The following is a 17348-nucleotide window of genomic DNA, read 5'->3' as shown; positions in this document are numbered from 1 at the left end:
TATTTCACATTTCACATAAAGCTCTGTGTTTACTGTGCCTCCTCACCCTTTTAAAGCTGCCCTTGCAGACCAGGTTTTCAGTGCTCGCTGCTCACCGCCATTATCTCCATCTTTCTTCTGTTCTCTGCCTTCAGTAACTGTTTATTAATGCCATAATACAGAGTGCAGCGACAGGCTTTCGTTATGAGGTCATGTCCTGCTGTTCTGTTGCTAATGGTCCGCTCACCCCGATGCCATTTCTTTCTTTTCCTGCAGAATGTGGAGGTTTCCGTCTTCGAGGTCAACATCCGCTTCATCGGTGGTCTTCTGGCAGCCTATTATTTATCAGGACAGGAGGTAGGAGCTTTTTCCCGTTGTTATTTCTCTCCATATGTGCCGAACCAATTCAGGTTAAGTACCCTTCTCAAGGGTGTGTGTTTGGTTCCCTGCCTCGGTACCTAACACGCAGCCTTGCTCTTACACCAGTTCCCTGGCCATTATGCTACCCATAATGCCCCAGAGTTGGTCTTTGAGTCGGTTGATGAATGGATGTGAGTGTGCACCCATCAGATGACTCATCCCAGGTCACAGTGAGAGACTGGTGCAAATGGATCCAAATTGAAAGGGAGAACTCAATTTGCACAGATCATCTCACTGCTCATTGTTACTCTGTACCATAGGCCCGTTCACAGCATTCCCCCTAACGGTGGCAGTGGTGAGAGCGCTCCGGTCAAAGGAAGCTGTTGAGTTCGAGAAGCATTTTCCTTCACCTGTTCTATATCAGTTTAGTTCTCGGTTTAATAATAAATAAATACAATAAAAATTCTAGCCGTGTTCTGCAGGTTCTGATTTATACTCTTCACTGACTTCCTCTATACGTGTCCTTGAAACGATCCTAATAAAAGTCTGCAAATTAACGTGCCGGAATTCCCAGTTATCAGCAGGCCGGTTCCGGCAGCCGAGCGGGAAGTCTCGCTTGGATGGGCTCGTTTCAGCCCGGCCCGGAGAGAGGAATCTCCACCGCCGCCCGCCCCCGCTCCCGCTGTGACGGGGGGGCTCGAAAACGCAAAGCGGTTTAGGAGGGAAACGAAGTTCCGCACGCGCATCGCTAGCTCCTCCGTACGGCCGCAGACGCTTCCTTTGACTCGATCAGATCAGCCTCGCGCTCCACCCCTCTCCCGGGCCGCTCTGCGTAAATTATAGAGCAGACTCCACCGGCCTTTTGGGGGGGGGTTGGTTGTCCCTGTGGCTTATCTCTGCCCTCTGAGAGCCCTCTTCGGTGCATCCCTGGGGGCGGGTCTCCGGGCGGGGGTGTTGAATATTCACGCGGCGAGCGCTCGGCGTGATTGATGATGTTTACCGTCGCGGTGTCCTGCCTCCCTCCTCTCTCGCCGTGCATCTGGTCTTGTTTCCGCCGCTGCCATGGTCACCGCGGCGAGAGAGCAGCATTGCCGTAACTCCTCGCGGTAAACAGTTCTGCGGCCAATAAACATCTGGAGGACCCGTCGCCTCGGACGCAGCGCAGATTCGGACACCCTCCGGGCCCAGCCGGTCCCGTCCAGGGATGCAGGGGTTCAGGAATGCAGGGGACGGTGCAGCTGCTAAAACAAAAAGCTTGTGATGGCCAAAATGCCAAATGCGACTGCACTGCTCAAGCAGGTCCCTGTTACTCACACAACCCACAACATGAGGGCTACAGACGGACAGACAGGCAGGCAGAGCACGCATCCCACATGCACCCCAGAACACTACAGCACCCACAGCGACCGCACTGCTCAAACAGGTCCCTGTTACTCACACAACCCACAACATGAGGGCTACAGACGGACAGACAGACAGGCAGGCAGAGCAAGCATCCCACATGCACCCCAGAACACTACAGCACCCACAGCGACCGCACTGCTCGGACAGTTCCCAGTTACGTACTCAACAGCATGACGGACAGATGGACGGACAGGCAGAGAGAGCGTCCCACGTGCAGCACAGAACAGGATTGACATCGTTTCCCGTGTTCTCTGTAGCTGCAGGATTATGTTGAACGTTGTACAGTGTAAACGCTGTGGGGAACGGGAGTGTGCACGTTGGGATAGGCAGTGTGAGGGACTGATAATGAGTTTGGGTCCACGTGACACTCCTCCCAGAAGGCTAACATGTGGCAGGCTTCTGTACCTGTTAAGTGTGGGCTAGACGTGAGGATTGCTTTTAAAAGCCTATCAGGTTTCTTGCTGTGAACAAAAGAGAGAAGAGGGAGAGGCGAACGCCTCAAAGCTCAAAAAGAGAAGGGTGTGATGCTGAGAGAGAGAATTTCTTATTTTTGATCAAAAAATCAGAGAGAGAGAGATAGTGATAAAGGTAGAGAGAGACAGAGCGACAGAGAGGCAGAGAGAGAAAGAGAGAGAGAGGCTAACCTCAGCTCAAATGAATTCAACAGCTGTCCTTTTCTCCATTCTTTTGAGATGTGGTTTCCGGATGGTAATCTCCTCTGCGGTTGGACTGTCTCCTGACATTTTCACTTAAATGATTGTTTACTGATCTGATGGACTTGATGAGTGTGTTTACTAAACTGTTTTTGTTTTAGTGTAATGCACATTTATTCCTCGCTCCCTCACGCTCTTTATATTTTTATCACCCCCCCCCAATCCTTAAAGTGAGAGTTTAATATAAAGGTGCTCAGATAACGATTACTTTATCACGGATCATGCTTGCTGGTTAATATTGATCTGTCCTTCATGCTTGTGTAGTTTATATTTACCTATTTGACATATGCTGTTGCTTATAGTTTTTGAATGGAATAATATGTGCTGTGCATTTATTCAGGGAAAATGAGCATCATTTCTTTTATTTATCAATTCTATGTGTTATGGGTCCATTGTGACAGTTTTGCCACTCAAATAGAACATCAATCAGCATCATCAAGCAGTTGCACCTAGGGACAGTGGTACTGTCAATCAATGAGTGTCATTCATCCAGCAACAGTCACCCAGTGAGCGTGTCAGTTACCCAGTGAGAGTGTCAGTTACCCAGTGAGTGTCAGTCACTCAGTAAGACGGTCAGTTACCTGGTGAGAGTGTCAGTTACTCTGCGCGAGCGTGTGTTACCCATTGAAATTGTCAGTCACTCTGTGATATTTTTCATTTAGCAAGCAGACTTTACCCGGGCGAGGGGCAGTGTCAGATGACATCAGAAGGCTGGCTGTGCACAAACATCTCCGAGGGCCACTGCGCCAGCCTATTAGGAGCTTCGCTGCAGCCGGCATCCAGACCTCAGATCAATGCATTCATTATGACTGGCAGATTGAGGCCAATTACACGAGTACACACACACACACAAACACGCTGTGTTCGTACACACACACACACACACACAAATACGCTGTGTTCGTACACACACGTACACACACACGTGCGCGTACACATGCGCACACGCACACACACACACACACATGCTGCATTCGCACAAACACACACATGCTACAAGTACACACACATACATACACACACACAGTGTGTGAGTTGTGATGGGCAGAAGGACAGTCAGTTTGATAAGTACTGGCAGGCTGTCTTAAGATGTGTGAGCCCTTCCCCAGCCCTCGTTGCTGCACTGTATCATTAGTGGGTATTACAGCTCAGATGTGTGCAGAGCCCTTTCCAGAGTTCAGTTCAGGAGAAGATCTCACATTGCAGTCACTGACTGAGTGTGTCAGTCGCTAACTGAGAGTATCAGTCACTCGCTGATAATGCCAGTGAGTCACTGAGAGTGTCAGTCATTCACTGAGAGTGTCAGTCGCTCACTGATAACGTAAGTCACTGACTGAGAGCATCAGTCATCCAATCCAGTTCGCATCAGCAAATATCTCTGAGGGCCCCTGCACCAGACCGTTAGGAGCTTTACTGCCGCAGGCTGCCCGTCTCAAATCACTTTATTCATTATGACTGACTGGACAGACCTGAGGGAACACACACATACCCACACTCAGTCATGCACACACACACACTAACACACACACACACACACACACACACACACGCACACATACTCACACTGACACAGTCAGTCACACACACACAAACACATACACACATACTCACACTGACACAGTCAGTCACACACACACTAACACACACACACACACACACGCGCACACATACTCACACTGACACAGTCAGTCACACACACACAAACACAAATGCACATGCACACACATACACACACACACACACACTCATAGCCACCCTCCTGTATCTACTGTAATTTCTGTTATTTAAGCAAGCCCGCATTGACGCCACATGATTTCTATGGTTTTTTTGGAGGAGGCCGTGTTTTCAAGGAAAGAATCAGGACCGGTGACCTGTTTATGGGCTTTATGGAAGCTGGTGCTATTTTTACTTTTATAACACACAGCATCGTTGTTCTTTTAAGACAAATATTAAATACCTTCCTCCATTTTTCTGTCTCCTCCTTTGAGGGATTGAGCACTTATTAGTTTTTGTGTCTGTTTCGTGTACTTTTTATTATTTTTATGTATTCTGTGAGTAGTCATTAGGGCCCATATTGGAACAGTTAGTCCCAGATCCACCTCAAACATTCATGAGCTGGGAAATCAAGAGCCTCACCAGGTTACAGCCTGGGGCTTTATTCATGCATGTAAAAGTTTATCATGCGGTTCTCATGTTTTAAGCAAACATTTCCTGACAAGCCAAGGTTAGAGCAAAGAGAGCAATGAATTCTGGGAGTGCTTCTTCATTAGGAGGACGGACATGTTTTTTCATGTGGCATGTTCACCACCTCCATCACCCCCCCCCCCCCCCACCAAGGCTCTCACTTAGATTCACCCAGTCATCACTACTAAAGAATTGAGTTCTCGGTTGTCATTCCTGGTTAATACAGTGAGGCTAAGCTAATACTGATAGCACTGCTCCATAGAGTCTTATGCTGTAAGCAGCTAACCCTTTTTCCCTTGATGCCGTCGTACAGTGGACGAGACCTCACTGATTTAGGAAGCGACTCCCCTCTCTCCTCTCTCCTCTCCGCTGCTGTAGGTGTTTAAGGTGAAGGCGGTCCAGCTGGCCGAGAAGCTCCTGCCCGCATTCAACACCCCGACGGGCATCCCCTGGGCCATGGTGAACCTGAAGAGGTAAGCGGGCGCCCTCTCCTTCCCAGGTGACCGCACGCCGCCGCGTTCTGGCGGGACGACGTGGCGCTTCGCGGTCGGTTCGTCTCTCTCTTAGGCGCGCCGCGGGGTGATTTACCGGAGAAAGCGCCGGAACGAAGCTGCAGCCTGGCTCGCGCCACTGAAAAACAAACCACTCGTGTGAGAAGCCCGGTGCTGCTCGTTTTGTGTGAAAATGGACTGACGTGCCGTTCCGTGTGTTATCTGCTCTCATTGGTCAAAGTGAACCGTGTGCTTCTTTGGAATCTGGTCATTTAAGTGGCTCCCGGTTGTGTGCAGAGGATAAGTGGCTTAAAGCTCAATGTGTAGTTTTGGGCCTGCAGAGCCAGGATGGTGTAGTTCATCATCAGAGTCCTGCATCTGTGCTGGAGCCAGGCCTTCTTACTCAGTACAAGGGCTACATGCTTATCATTGAGTGGGGAGTTTTCCCACTGGAGAGCCACCTTATTTTATTACATCCCTAGGAATACCAGCGGGGCCTAAATGACAGAATTTGCTGGAGGGAGCTTTTATCCTTCATTGAACTTGATATTTGCAGAAACAAAAACATGCAGGCGGAAGGAACACACTCTACATGTTGGGGAAATGAATGGTGTCCTTTAGTTTTAGAAAAGACCTTCTCTGCTACAGCACACTCTGCCACTACTACCAGTCGTCTTTCTGTTCTTTCTTTCTTTCTGCTGTCATTCCTGCGCAGGTCACCTGATATGGATTAAAATACCCTGAAATTAAAGCTGACAGTCTGCACTTTAACCTCACATCTCATTGTTTCATTTCAAGCCCAATGTGCTGGAGTACAGAGCCAAAACAACAAAAAATGTGTCAGTGTCCAAACACGTGCGGTCTCTCTTTCTCTCTCTCTCTCTCTCTCTCTTTCTGTCAAATCAAATCTATATTTATTTATATAACACATTTCAGAAACAGTTGTCACAATACGTTTCACTGACAACCCTAGCCTAAACCCCCACAGGAGCAAGCCTAAGCCTGTCTGTCTCTCTCTCGCCTCCTCTCCTTCTCCCTCTCTCTCTCTCTCTCGCCTCCTCTCTCTCCCTCTCTCTCTCTCTCTCTCTGTCTCTCACGCATCATGTTTGTTTTCATGATCCTGTTTACTGCATCCTGTTTGTTTTCCCCTTCATTGAAATTCCTCTTAGGCATTTCCAATTAAAACTTTAATTCAGCTAAATATTTCTTTCCGCTTAATGTAACTGTCAAAATAATCCATTCAAATTTAATGAATATTGCATAATTAAACCATTGCAGACAGCTGAAAAGAAAGGAACGGTCAAAAGATTGACAGTACGTGGAATGGTGCTCAAGCTTAGTTGACTGAAAATTCTAGCTATGACCAGCTGGGAGTCTAAGCTGGTTTAAGGTGGTTTAAGCTGGGTTTTTGATACTTCTGTCTGGTCATAGCTTGACAAAAGCAGGTCTCTAGCTGGGCAAAGCTGGTTAAGCTGGTGGTCAACTGATGGACTGGCTGACTGTATAGGCTGGTCAGCTGGTGAATGAAAACACATAAAGTGTCGAAAACGCTGCTCGAACCAGCTCGTCCTGCTTTTGGGTGGTTTAAGTTGGATTTTCCAGAAGGTTTATAGAAATGTGCGTAAATCCCAAGCAAGGACGGCAATAAGAGGCTGGTGTAATGACATGCTGTGTTCATGTTGAATGTCGTTGTGTAACACTCTGTGTTAAAGGTGGTACATGACAGGCAGGAAGTGGCAGGAAGAGACGATCAAGCCGTTTTGTGTGAGCTGTATTCCAAGCTTGGAGCTCTAACATGGAGCTTCAACATGGGGCTTCAACATGAAGCGTGGTTTTTCTTTTGTTCTTTCGCTTAAGAGATTTTGAGTGAATATTCCCTTAATCCCTTGGCCAAAACATGATTTATGCATTGAGTTATTCGATTGTCTCTGTCAGTACGCGTATATCATTTATTATTGCAGTACTTTATTTAATGGTCAGATGCTCGCGGTCAGCATAAATCGCAGAGCCTTCATGTCAAGGTGCTAGTAGCACATAAAATGACATTTTCAGAACAAGGGCACAGGCTGTCTTAGCCAGCTCTATATTTTGTGGACAGAACAACCCTGTGTTTTGTGATGACATTTTTCATCAGAAAGTAACTTTTTCTAGTGACTACTTAGGAGTTATGTGACCGCTTCTGTCACGCTTCTCGTTACGGTAGCAGTCTCGTTATGGCAGTGGAGAGACGTTTGTCCTCTACTGGATATATACAGTACAGGTACAATGACACAAGGTAAGAAGTAAATAGTCAGAAGATAAAAATAATCTTTTACATCACAGGAGAGGGATCTAAATTTTGGAGTTCATTAAAAAGTCATTTGTGGCTATAAAAACAGGTGAATTAATTCTTACCATTTTTCTACAAGAGAAGTACAATAAAGGTTTGAAAGTTCGAACGTACTGAAGATTTAATCCTCTGAAAAGTATTAGAAGGGCATTATCTTAACTTTAGGAATAGTATACCACGACCATAATGCCAAGAAAAGGCCAGCTGTCAAAAAAAATAAGCCATTGTTACCCTTTGGGACTTTCATACAGAGAAACTGATAAGAATGTCAAGGAGTCAGTTAACACTGTTTCATACGCCATCAAAAGTCAAGTTGAAGCTGGAGGGAATTCAGACCGGAGGAGGACTGGCCGTCCCCAAGCCACATGGAAATCAGAGGGCAAGTTTCTGAGGGTCAACAGCTTGCCTGACGTGCAGCTGACAGCACCACACTCTTAAAGCACAGCTGAACGCTGACCGACGCAAACGAGTCTCGTTATCAACTGTGAAGAGGAGACCCCGTGCCACGCGTTTGAGAGGTGAAGTAGCAGTGAGAAGGCCGTTGCTGAGTTGGTGAAACTTGCTTGCCTGCTTGGGCTGAGTAATTGAACTGCGAAAGAATGGAAACAGGACTGATGAATCCAAAATTCTGATCTTTGGTTCCTCTTGAAGGGTTTTTGTATGCCACAAAATCAGTGAAAGACGGGGTCTTCGGTGAGTAACACCAGTGGTCAAGCATGGAGGACGTACCGGCACGGTGTGAGGGTGTTTTCCTCGTTCTGGTGTCCCGAACCAACATTTTTCAGCAGTGCACTGTGCTGTTGGGTGTACGATTAATTGGTCAGCCATTCATCATGCAGCAAGATGGTGACCTAAAGCATGCATTCGGAACCACCAGAGGCAAAGAGAACGGGAGGGCGTGCTTAAACATAACACCAGTCTCCAAAACTGGAACCCCATCAAGCTTGTTTGGGAGGAATTTGAAAGGTTAGTCAAGGAGAAGCAACCTGTAAGTGCAGCACGTCTGCGGAAACCTCCGCAGCAGCGATGGTGGGCACTTTCAGAGCCTCATTTGACTTCGCTTGTAGGAGGAATGCCACGAATATGCTCGGCGGTTGGCTACTGGTGTGTAAAAATCTAAAAATCTTAATATAAAATGGTTTTCTTTTTTAATCTGATTGATTGCTTGGTTGTTACATTTTACAATTCGAGACTATTTTTGGACATTGAACTGTTTTAATTGCAATAAAAAAAAATTCAATTCATGTCTGTACTTTAAACAGTGTAGATATACAGATAAAATGTGTCTGCCACAATATATATGGGTAGAATCCTCATGTTGAGTGATATATTGAAAGTGTTTCGAGTGGGGGCCCTTCATATCTTTCTAAATGGAGCTTGATAGATAAGAGCCTTAATGGCAGCACTGTAGCTCATGGTAATAGATCTGTGCATATCTGTGCATCTCTCTTTCTCTCTCTCTCATACACTCACTCACTCTCACATCAGTGATATTGGACTGGGTCCTTTGCCATGAAGTTGTTTCATTGTTCCAAGCCGACAAGATTAAAGACTAAGGACACTGGCTTCTATGTGGGGAAAAACTGAAAGGGGGGATTTTTCTTTTCTTTCTTTCTTTTTTTTGTTTAAGAAGCCACGTCAGCAAGCCATCGTACCTGGCAACCGCTTTCAGAACCGCAGGCAGCGACACATGGCACCCGAGCCAACGATGGCCCAGATGCTAGGCTAGCAGTTTTTAACGATGGCTTAAGACAGAGGTCATCCTTAGAGCTCAGCTTGTTCAGCGAGCCCCGGACAGACTAAAGAATCGTGCTGGTTTCCGTGGTGAAACCATGTTTGCGTTGTTTGTTAGGGTCAAGCGGGCCCTTTGAGGGGTTTTGTGAATGGACATGGAACGGCTGAAATACTGCACCTGGATGCAGTGCTGCAGGCTGTGTTACTGGGATTGATGTGATCTCTTTTGTAAGGAAATAACTCTCCAGGGCTAACAGAGAACTGTTCAGTCCCCCAGGGAGTAGGGAAATTACCAATACAGCAGCCTCTCTCTCTCTGTCTTCCCCTCCCTCTCTCTCTCTCTCTCTCTCCCCTTCTCTCTGTCTCCCCCTCCCTACCTCTCTCTCTCCCTCCTTCTCTCTCGCTCCCTCTCTCTCTCCCCTTTTCTCTGTCTCCCCCTCCCTACCTCTCTCTCTCCCCTTCACTCTGTCTCCCTCTCCCTCCCTCTCTCTCCCTCCTCTCTGTCTCTCGTCTCTCCCTCTCGCTCCCTCCTCTCTCTCCCCCTTTCTCTGCTTCTCTGTCTCTCCTCTCTCTCTCTCTCTCTCTATCACTCTCTCCCTGTTTCTCACTCACACACTTCCACAAACAAATGCCCACGCTTATTCATTGTGATGCTCATTCTCTTGTTTTCTCTTTCTCTCCTTGCTTTCTCTGTTGTTTCACACACACACACACACACACACATACACACACACCCACACATGCACACATAGTATAAGCGTGAAACTCACTTTAGCATTTTATATGCATATGGAGTGCTGATCGTCTGGCTGGCTGCTGATCTGGCTGCTGCTCTTCCTCAGAAATCCTCTCTTAGGGACAGGCGACCCCAGCTTTTCTCCCTCATCTTTTCCCAGTTCTCAGGTTTATGAAAAACACTTTGTTTTGCTGTTTTGTTTGTTTGTATTTATTCATTTATTTGCTTTTTCGGGACAGTGAAATATATTAAATGGATTTATTTCTCCGGGATACAGCCTAGGATTTGAAGTACTCAGAGTCTAATAACAAGATGTGTGTTGTAAAAAATATATTTAATTTTTTATCTCTTATAATAATAACACACACACATGTCCTCTTCCCATGAGAACTGCTTGTCTCCTTTTTTGTCTACATGGCCTCGTGGCTGGTAATTTAAATCCTTGGCCATGTATATTTATTGTTGCTGAAGCAGGATGTGTATTTTCTCTCTCCCTGTCTGTAACTAGCGGTGTGGGTCGGAACTGGGGCTGGGCGTCGGCTGGTAGCAGTATCCTTGCCGAGTTTGGGACCCTCCACATGGAGTTTGTTCACCTGACGTACCTGACTGGAAATCCGGTCTACTATCAGAAGGTGAGTGGGTAATGACCACTGTTGTCCTTTTTAATAGTCTGCTGGGGATGTTTCGTCATCATTACCTGTTTAATTTAGTGAGTGTGAATATATGTATTTGTATACATATGAAACTTTTATGTCTTTCAACTGTTTATTTTTATCATTGTGAATGTGTGAAATGTGATTCAAGGCAAATTTCTTCATACAGCTAGCAAAATATTATCCACCGGTGTCTGCCTAATGGAATTATGTTGAGAGTTCAGGGAATTTGTTGAGAGGGATCTGTAGCCATCACCCTCTGGCCATTGGTTCATTGTCCCCCTGCCCCATTAGCTTCTGTTTCACCTCAGCCAGTCACAGCATGGGAGTCAGGGGGTTGCACCCAATAGAGTGCTGGGATTGGCATTCCAAACGAAAGACAAGCGAGTAGATGTAGGTGAAATGTGTTGGGGGCCATGAGTTCATGCCTCTGATGTTTGACTGTTCCAGCAGGTTATTTACCTATTGCTGTGCTCCATGATGCTATGGCAGGGGTGTCCAGTCTCATTTGAAAAGGGCCGGTGTGGGTGCACGTTTTTGCTGCAGTCCAGCACTAAGATGCCCGATTATACTTATCGATGTCTTGATTGAAGACCACGTTTAGTTAGCCAGCTAAATCAAGTGTTGTAGTGCTGGGCTGAAACCTGCTCCCACACTGGCCCTTTTCAGATAGGATTGGGAACCCATGTGCAAGGGATTCAATGGCTGTTATGTTAAACACAGTAGAAATGAGTAAGAGATAGATAGAGGAGATGGCAGCAGTTCAAATTGCGATGGATAACCGTAACGGCTGGTCTGGTTATGACGAAATGAAATGAATGCAGAGCTATTTTAATTGGGTCAGCAGAATGTTACTCCTCCTGATAGATTTCACACATTTTTCCGAGGGAAACTGTCACAATGTTGGATATGCACAACCACTAAAAAATGTTGAGAGATGATTGAGTGGAGTGTGTAAATATTGAAAATGTGAATTGCATTTGCGATAGCGGTGCGGTGTCACCATGGGCGGGGCATCCCCCGTCAGAGGAAAGGTTCTAAATTTCTCTGACAGTTTCCACGGCTACGCCTGAAGGGGTGTGATGCAACAGGTGCGATCAATGCAGACGGGTGGATGTGGACACAAAGCCGTGGAGAGCCCAGAACCCAGAACTCTCGCTGGGTGTCTGTCTCACACTGCCAGGGGGGAGGAGATGGTCTTCTGTTAGGAGGTGGGGGGGGGGGGGGGGTTACAGTATGATCAATAGAAGGAGAGAGGCATACAGTGCAGTCAGTGAGAGAAGCTGAAATTCACTAAGTACAGGAACAAAGTCAGTGAGGGGAGGGGAGAAGAGAGGAGAGGATGGGTGGGGATGGGAGAGGAGAGGAGAGGTGGGGAGAGGAGAGGATTGTGAGGAGAGAATGAGACCACATCATGAAGGGAAAAGGAGGCAGTTATTTTCCGGTTCATTTAAGCCGATGTCTCTGTGAGACCTGGCTCGGGATGCCCAGACTATAATTGAGTGGTCATTGGTGGGAATCAAAGTGGGCTGTGTAGCCAATCAGATGCAGAGCCAGGACCTCTGTTCAAGTACTATTCCAAGTACAGCATCCTCAACAGCTCTATGCCCCCATCACTCTGCTGGGGCACTGGGTTATATTGCATCCTACTGACTAATAAATACCTCTCCCAAAAGAAACATGGTTTTCCCATCCAAAGACTAATCAAGCTCCACCCTTCTTATCATCACACATTTGCTATAAGAGGTTTTCTGTGTGCTATGGCGGCTGGAGACATTTATAGTGTAAACTGTACACTGTGTATGGGTGGGTTAGCTAACTGTATTGTTAGACTGGCTCTGCTGGGTCCCTGTGTCCTGCCATCTTGACCCTGTTTATGTTCTGGCTCTCAACAGGTGATGCACATTCGTAAGCTGCTGGCCAAAATGGAACGACCCAACGGGCTGTACCCCAATTACCTGAACCCTCGGACCGGCCGCTGGGGACAGCGTGAGTGTCCCGTCATCCGCCCCTTTTTATACACCCACAGCATGCACACCATCACATGTACGCCCCTGCCAAACGGTGCCCCCACCTGAACTTGGGTCTCCATGTTTTTGGAGTTTAGCCTGCAAACTGCAATTCTGCAAAGTCATGTGATTCGGTGTCAGATCACAGGGCCTCGTCAGTGCTTAATGCCGATTGGCTAGAAGAGGAAAAGAGGCATTGGGCAATGATTTAAAAGGCTCTGACAGGGAGGAGTATTTTGCCACCGAACCTAAATATCAGGATCTCTTCAGGAGTCACTGTCACAAATCCATTCATTTCTGTCACAGAGTTGTTTGTGGTGTGACGGGTGGTATAAATGAACACATTATTCAATTGTGAATGACTGTATAAATAAATGCACTATGAATGTCAAGATTTTTTTGACAGGTTAGTTTCGGTGTTCTCAGAAAGGGATTAAAGGCACAAGCCGAAACACATCTCCTGTAAAATCTGTATTTATAGACCCAACACCGTACAAAGGAAAAGTCCATGTTTTGCAATATTCCAGTTATTAAAAAGGGTTCTAATCAAAAATATGTACTGAGAGATAAGAGTCAGTTGTGATACCCATACCTTTAGACAGTGAATGGTACCTGACTGCTTGTTGCCTGAGATTTTGAAATCGTATCTCGTTGAGTTGGAGAGGCAAGGCTGTGTCTCAACCCCCCTTTAACTAAATGTCAAAGGAATTACTGTAAATAAGCCGTTGTGTGTGGATGAAGAGGTACTTGATTGCTACAGTGTAATAATACATGCGATGCGATTGGCCATCTTTTACAGCAGATGTACACTTGGCTGCGATGTTCATTGACATTAAAAGGAGTGTCTCTATGAATGGAGTTTGAAATTGAATTAGTATAATTATGTTGTCCATTTTCAAATGAAAAAACTTCCATTTTGTGTGAGCTTCTGTTACTTTCTGAAATATTTAGAGTAATTCTGACTCTTGGAAAACAAACTCCCACGGGTTACCTTTCAGAAGAGACTTGGATTATGCCTGTAGTCGAAAGGGTTTAAGAATAGTAACCATTTTATTTTGGGTATTTCATTTTCAGGCTTGTGTTAAAAACAGGCCAATACAGAAGGTGTTGAAGGCAGTCAGGAGAGCCGTGTGAATTCCTGCAGTGAGCTTTGTCTCTGGAGTGGCATGCCCAAGTCTGCTTAACCGGTCATGTTATCTCCAAATGGCTACAATACGTACGTGTCTGAAACCTCATTTGTGGTTATAGAAACACAGAATGATCTCTAAGTGAAAAAGGAAAAATGGATGTGGTCAGGGCTTAATGATGGATAAACAGAGCGTTAATGAGGAGGCGTTCAGGCTGTACGTGGACCTGACAAGGCCAGCGTTGAGCACAGATAATCAAGTGGCTGTCACGCTACCTTCCTTCAAAACACATCCACCTCGATGGTGATGAATATAATTATCATCAAAATGGCATGTTGTGTGGAAAGCTTGAAGCTTACAAATGGGTCTGTAAAACGAAATGCTGGGATAGGTATATGTGATATGTGACTGAGAATATAGTGTAATAGCAAAGAAGTCTCCCTCTTCTGTGACATTATGATAGTCAGTCTCTCTCTCTCTCTGTCTCTCTCTCTCTCTCTCATGTGTATTGTTTTCGACCTCATTGGCAGAAACTTTGCTGTGCTGGCAAAGTGGTACCGCTGTTGCCATTATTATCTATGATGGGACTGCTGTGGCACGACAGTGTCTCCCGGAGATCAGGAGCAGGAGTCCAAACAGCCCTAAGTCAGATTATGATCAGAGCACATATCGCGGCTGTCCCCTGGAGGTTATTATATCAAGCGGGCGTCTAATATTTAGATAGTTTTTTTGGCAGCGTATTATGTAGACTAAACACTGGAGACAATGTGGAGCTCACCCAGGAGTTAGGAACTTTGATTAGACTACTGAGGAGGGGTCAGGTTCAATTCGCGGAGAGCCACAGCGGCTGCTGATTTTTCGGTGTGTTCCGGAACTCAAGTGATTAATTTAGGTCATTGATTGGCTAAGGAGTGTTTCAAGGCTAAATTGGCAGTTGAAAAAAAGTCACAAAAACCTGTGGACACCGTGGCCCTCTGGCTGTGGGGTTGGACACCCCTGAACCCAGATAACATAACCTAATTAACTATTAAAAACTTTGTTACAGGAGGGACAGTGTCACAAATAGTCTGCTGCTTGGATGTGCGTTGTGTCTCTTCAGCTGCAATAACAGTATCTGGGCAGTCTTTCGCTTTGACTCATAGCGTGTTTGTTTTAGAGCTAGTAGCCAGGGAATAAAATTGATGTTTTCCAGCCCCATCAAACGTGGAATCGCAGTCACGCTGGCTAATGTCTGACGGACCTGACCGTCACACGCGGACCTCAGTGTCGCACACATCTATCTTTATTCCTCTCTCCGTTCTGTGTGATCTTGTGCTCTCTCGCAATTTCACTGGCAGAATATCACGGCCCCGTGTGAGTCAGACTGAGGGGGTTCGGTCGAGCTGGCGCTGCCTCTCTTTGGGTTCATCCGGTTCTTATGAATGACTGGTGTAATCTTACAGACTGACTGTCCGTTTATTTTTTCTTATTTTATTTATTTTTACTCTTTTTTTCCCCCTCTTGCTCTGTTTGTGTCTGTGAGTGGCTGTTTGTGATAATTGTGATCTCGTTTTCTTCTTTTTTTTTTGTCCTCTACAATAAAGGAGACCAAAAAGTGTTTTTAAAAAGTCTGCTTAAACTGCTTAAATTGCAATAGAAATTGAAATATTTTATTCATGTCTGTACTTTAAACAGTGTACACGTACAGATAAAATATACAAATGGGTAAAATGAGGACATGGTGAGTGATATATTGAAAGAGTTTCAAGTGGGGGCCCTTCATACCTTTCTAAATGGAGCTTGATAGATAAGAGCCTTAATGGCAGCACTGTAGCTCATGGTAATAGATCTGTGCATATCTGCATCTCTCTCTTTCACTCTTTCTGTCTTTCTCACTCTCTCTATATGTATAATATAAACTAATAAACTATTTAAAAAAAAACTCCATTACAGGAATGACTGACTGATGTAATCTTGTAGATTAACTTCTCTTAGTGTCCCATACAGCAAGGACATCCAAGCATCTCATCTCACACCTTCCCCTCCGTTTAGGTTCTTTTTCTTTTACCTGTCAGACATTGAGAATTTTATCTGTCAGCATACGGAAATGTGTTCTCTTTCAAATGGAAGACTAAATTAAAATCCATCCATCTTTCCATCCATTGTTTAATCATGCTTATTCCTGGTCAGGGTTGCAAGGGAGCTGGAGTCTATCCCAGCATGCATTGGGCGTGAGGCAGGAATATACCCTGGACAGGTCTCCAATCCATCGCAGATTAAATGAAAATGCTTATGATAAATTCTGCAGTGCTCAGTATGCTACGCATATGCACGGCACCACATTTATTGGTTTAGGTTTCTGGTAGCAGCTAGTTGGTTAGAGGTGGTGGTTCTTTTAAGATGACATCACATTTAGAGCACCGTACAAATTACATGGGTACTAATCGCATTTTCCTGAGCCAAGTAAAATCAGTAAAATAAATTCTGTCGTACTTCCAATAGCATTCTGTTTAGGAAAAGCGTTTAATCCCCTGTGGTTAAAATGACTGATAATAACTTCGTTATCTGCTACTGATTCGCAGGAAGTTAGCAGAGGGTGCGCGATTAAAGAATTGGCAGACACGGCTCCTTTGAGTCCCTGAATTTCTTCTTTATTATGAATAAAGGGGAAAAAGGATTCAGTTCTCAGCAAAATGACCATGTTCCAATGACAATGAAATAACATTTTGTTCCAGCCCCCCCCCCCCCCCCCTTTACCACCCACCTCTCAAACTTTTAAAGGGCTCCAGGAAAATGTCAGAGCAGCCTAGCGAAGCATCAGGCATTTTTCACTGTCATATGAGGATTCCCAAGATCAAATTGAATGTTCTGCCGTGCCTGTTAACAAGCCAGGCTTCTTTCTGATTTCATTTGCCCCGTTCTGGGCCAGCGGGAGTGAGGCATCGATATTTGCTGCTTCACATCTGTTTAAATATGAGCGTGCCCATCACCAGATGGTAGGAGCGTTTGGTCATCGTTAATGAGAATTATTATAAATACTCGCTCTGTGTGCTTTCAGAGCATCGACTTTTCTCCTGAGAGACTGGAGAGAGAGAGTTATTTTTTATTCAGTTATTAATAAAACTTTCGGTGTGAAAGACATCTTCATCAGGGAAAGAAACAGTGGTACAACCGTTGCTCTGTCTGCCTTTGAGCAGAAGTGTTGGAAACCCGTGGGGGTCAGTCAGGGGCCCGCTCTCTCAGTGTACTGGACTCTTAGGGGACAGTCAGGGGCCCGTTCTCTCAGTGTACTGGACTCTTAGGGGTCAATCAGGGGCCTGTTCTCTCTGTGTTCTGGACCCTTGGGGTCAGTCAGGGGCCCATTCTCTCAGTGTACTGGACTCTTAGGGGACAGTCAGGGGCCCGTTCTCTCTGTGTTCTGGACTCTTAGGGGTCAGTCAGGGGCCCATTCTCTCTGTGTTCTGGACTCTTAGGGGACAGTCAGGGGCCCGCTCTCTCAGTGTACTGGACTCTTAGGGGTCAGTCAGGGGCCCATTCTCTCAGTGTACTGGACTCTTAGGGGTCAGTCAGGCGCCCGTTCTCTCAGTGTACTGGACTCTGAGGGGTCAGTCAGGGGCCCGTTCTCTCAATGTACTGGACTCTTAGGGGAC

The 17348-nt window shown here is 45.9% G+C and overlaps 1 protein-coding gene across 3 annotated transcripts in view; it reads left to right on the top strand.

Moving 5' to 3' along the window:
* LOC118214083 (mannosyl-oligosaccharide 1,2-alpha-mannosidase IB-like) overlaps positions 1-17348 on the top strand; it is a 101113-nt gene that overhangs the window by 67990 nt on the left and 15775 nt on the right. For all 3 annotated transcript variants that reach the window (XM_035393584.1, XM_035393583.1, XM_035393585.1), the window contains 4 exons: positions 256-336; positions 5019-5113; positions 10439-10562; positions 12479-12572. In XM_035393584.1, coding sequence (XP_035249475.1) covers positions 256-336; positions 5019-5113; positions 10439-10562; positions 12479-12572 — 394 coding nt within the window. The remainder of the gene's footprint in view (positions 1-255; positions 337-5018; positions 5114-10438; positions 10563-12478; positions 12573-17348) is intronic.

The sequence above is a fragment of the Anguilla anguilla genome, chromosome 15 (genome assembly GCF_013347855.1).
Source record: "Anguilla anguilla isolate fAngAng1 chromosome 15, fAngAng1.pri, whole genome shotgun sequence".
Classification (NCBI taxonomy): domain Eukaryota; kingdom Metazoa; phylum Chordata; class Actinopteri; order Anguilliformes; family Anguillidae; genus Anguilla; species Anguilla anguilla.
Note: the sequence above shows the minus strand (reverse complement) of the source record. Positions and strands in the feature narration are given on the sequence as shown.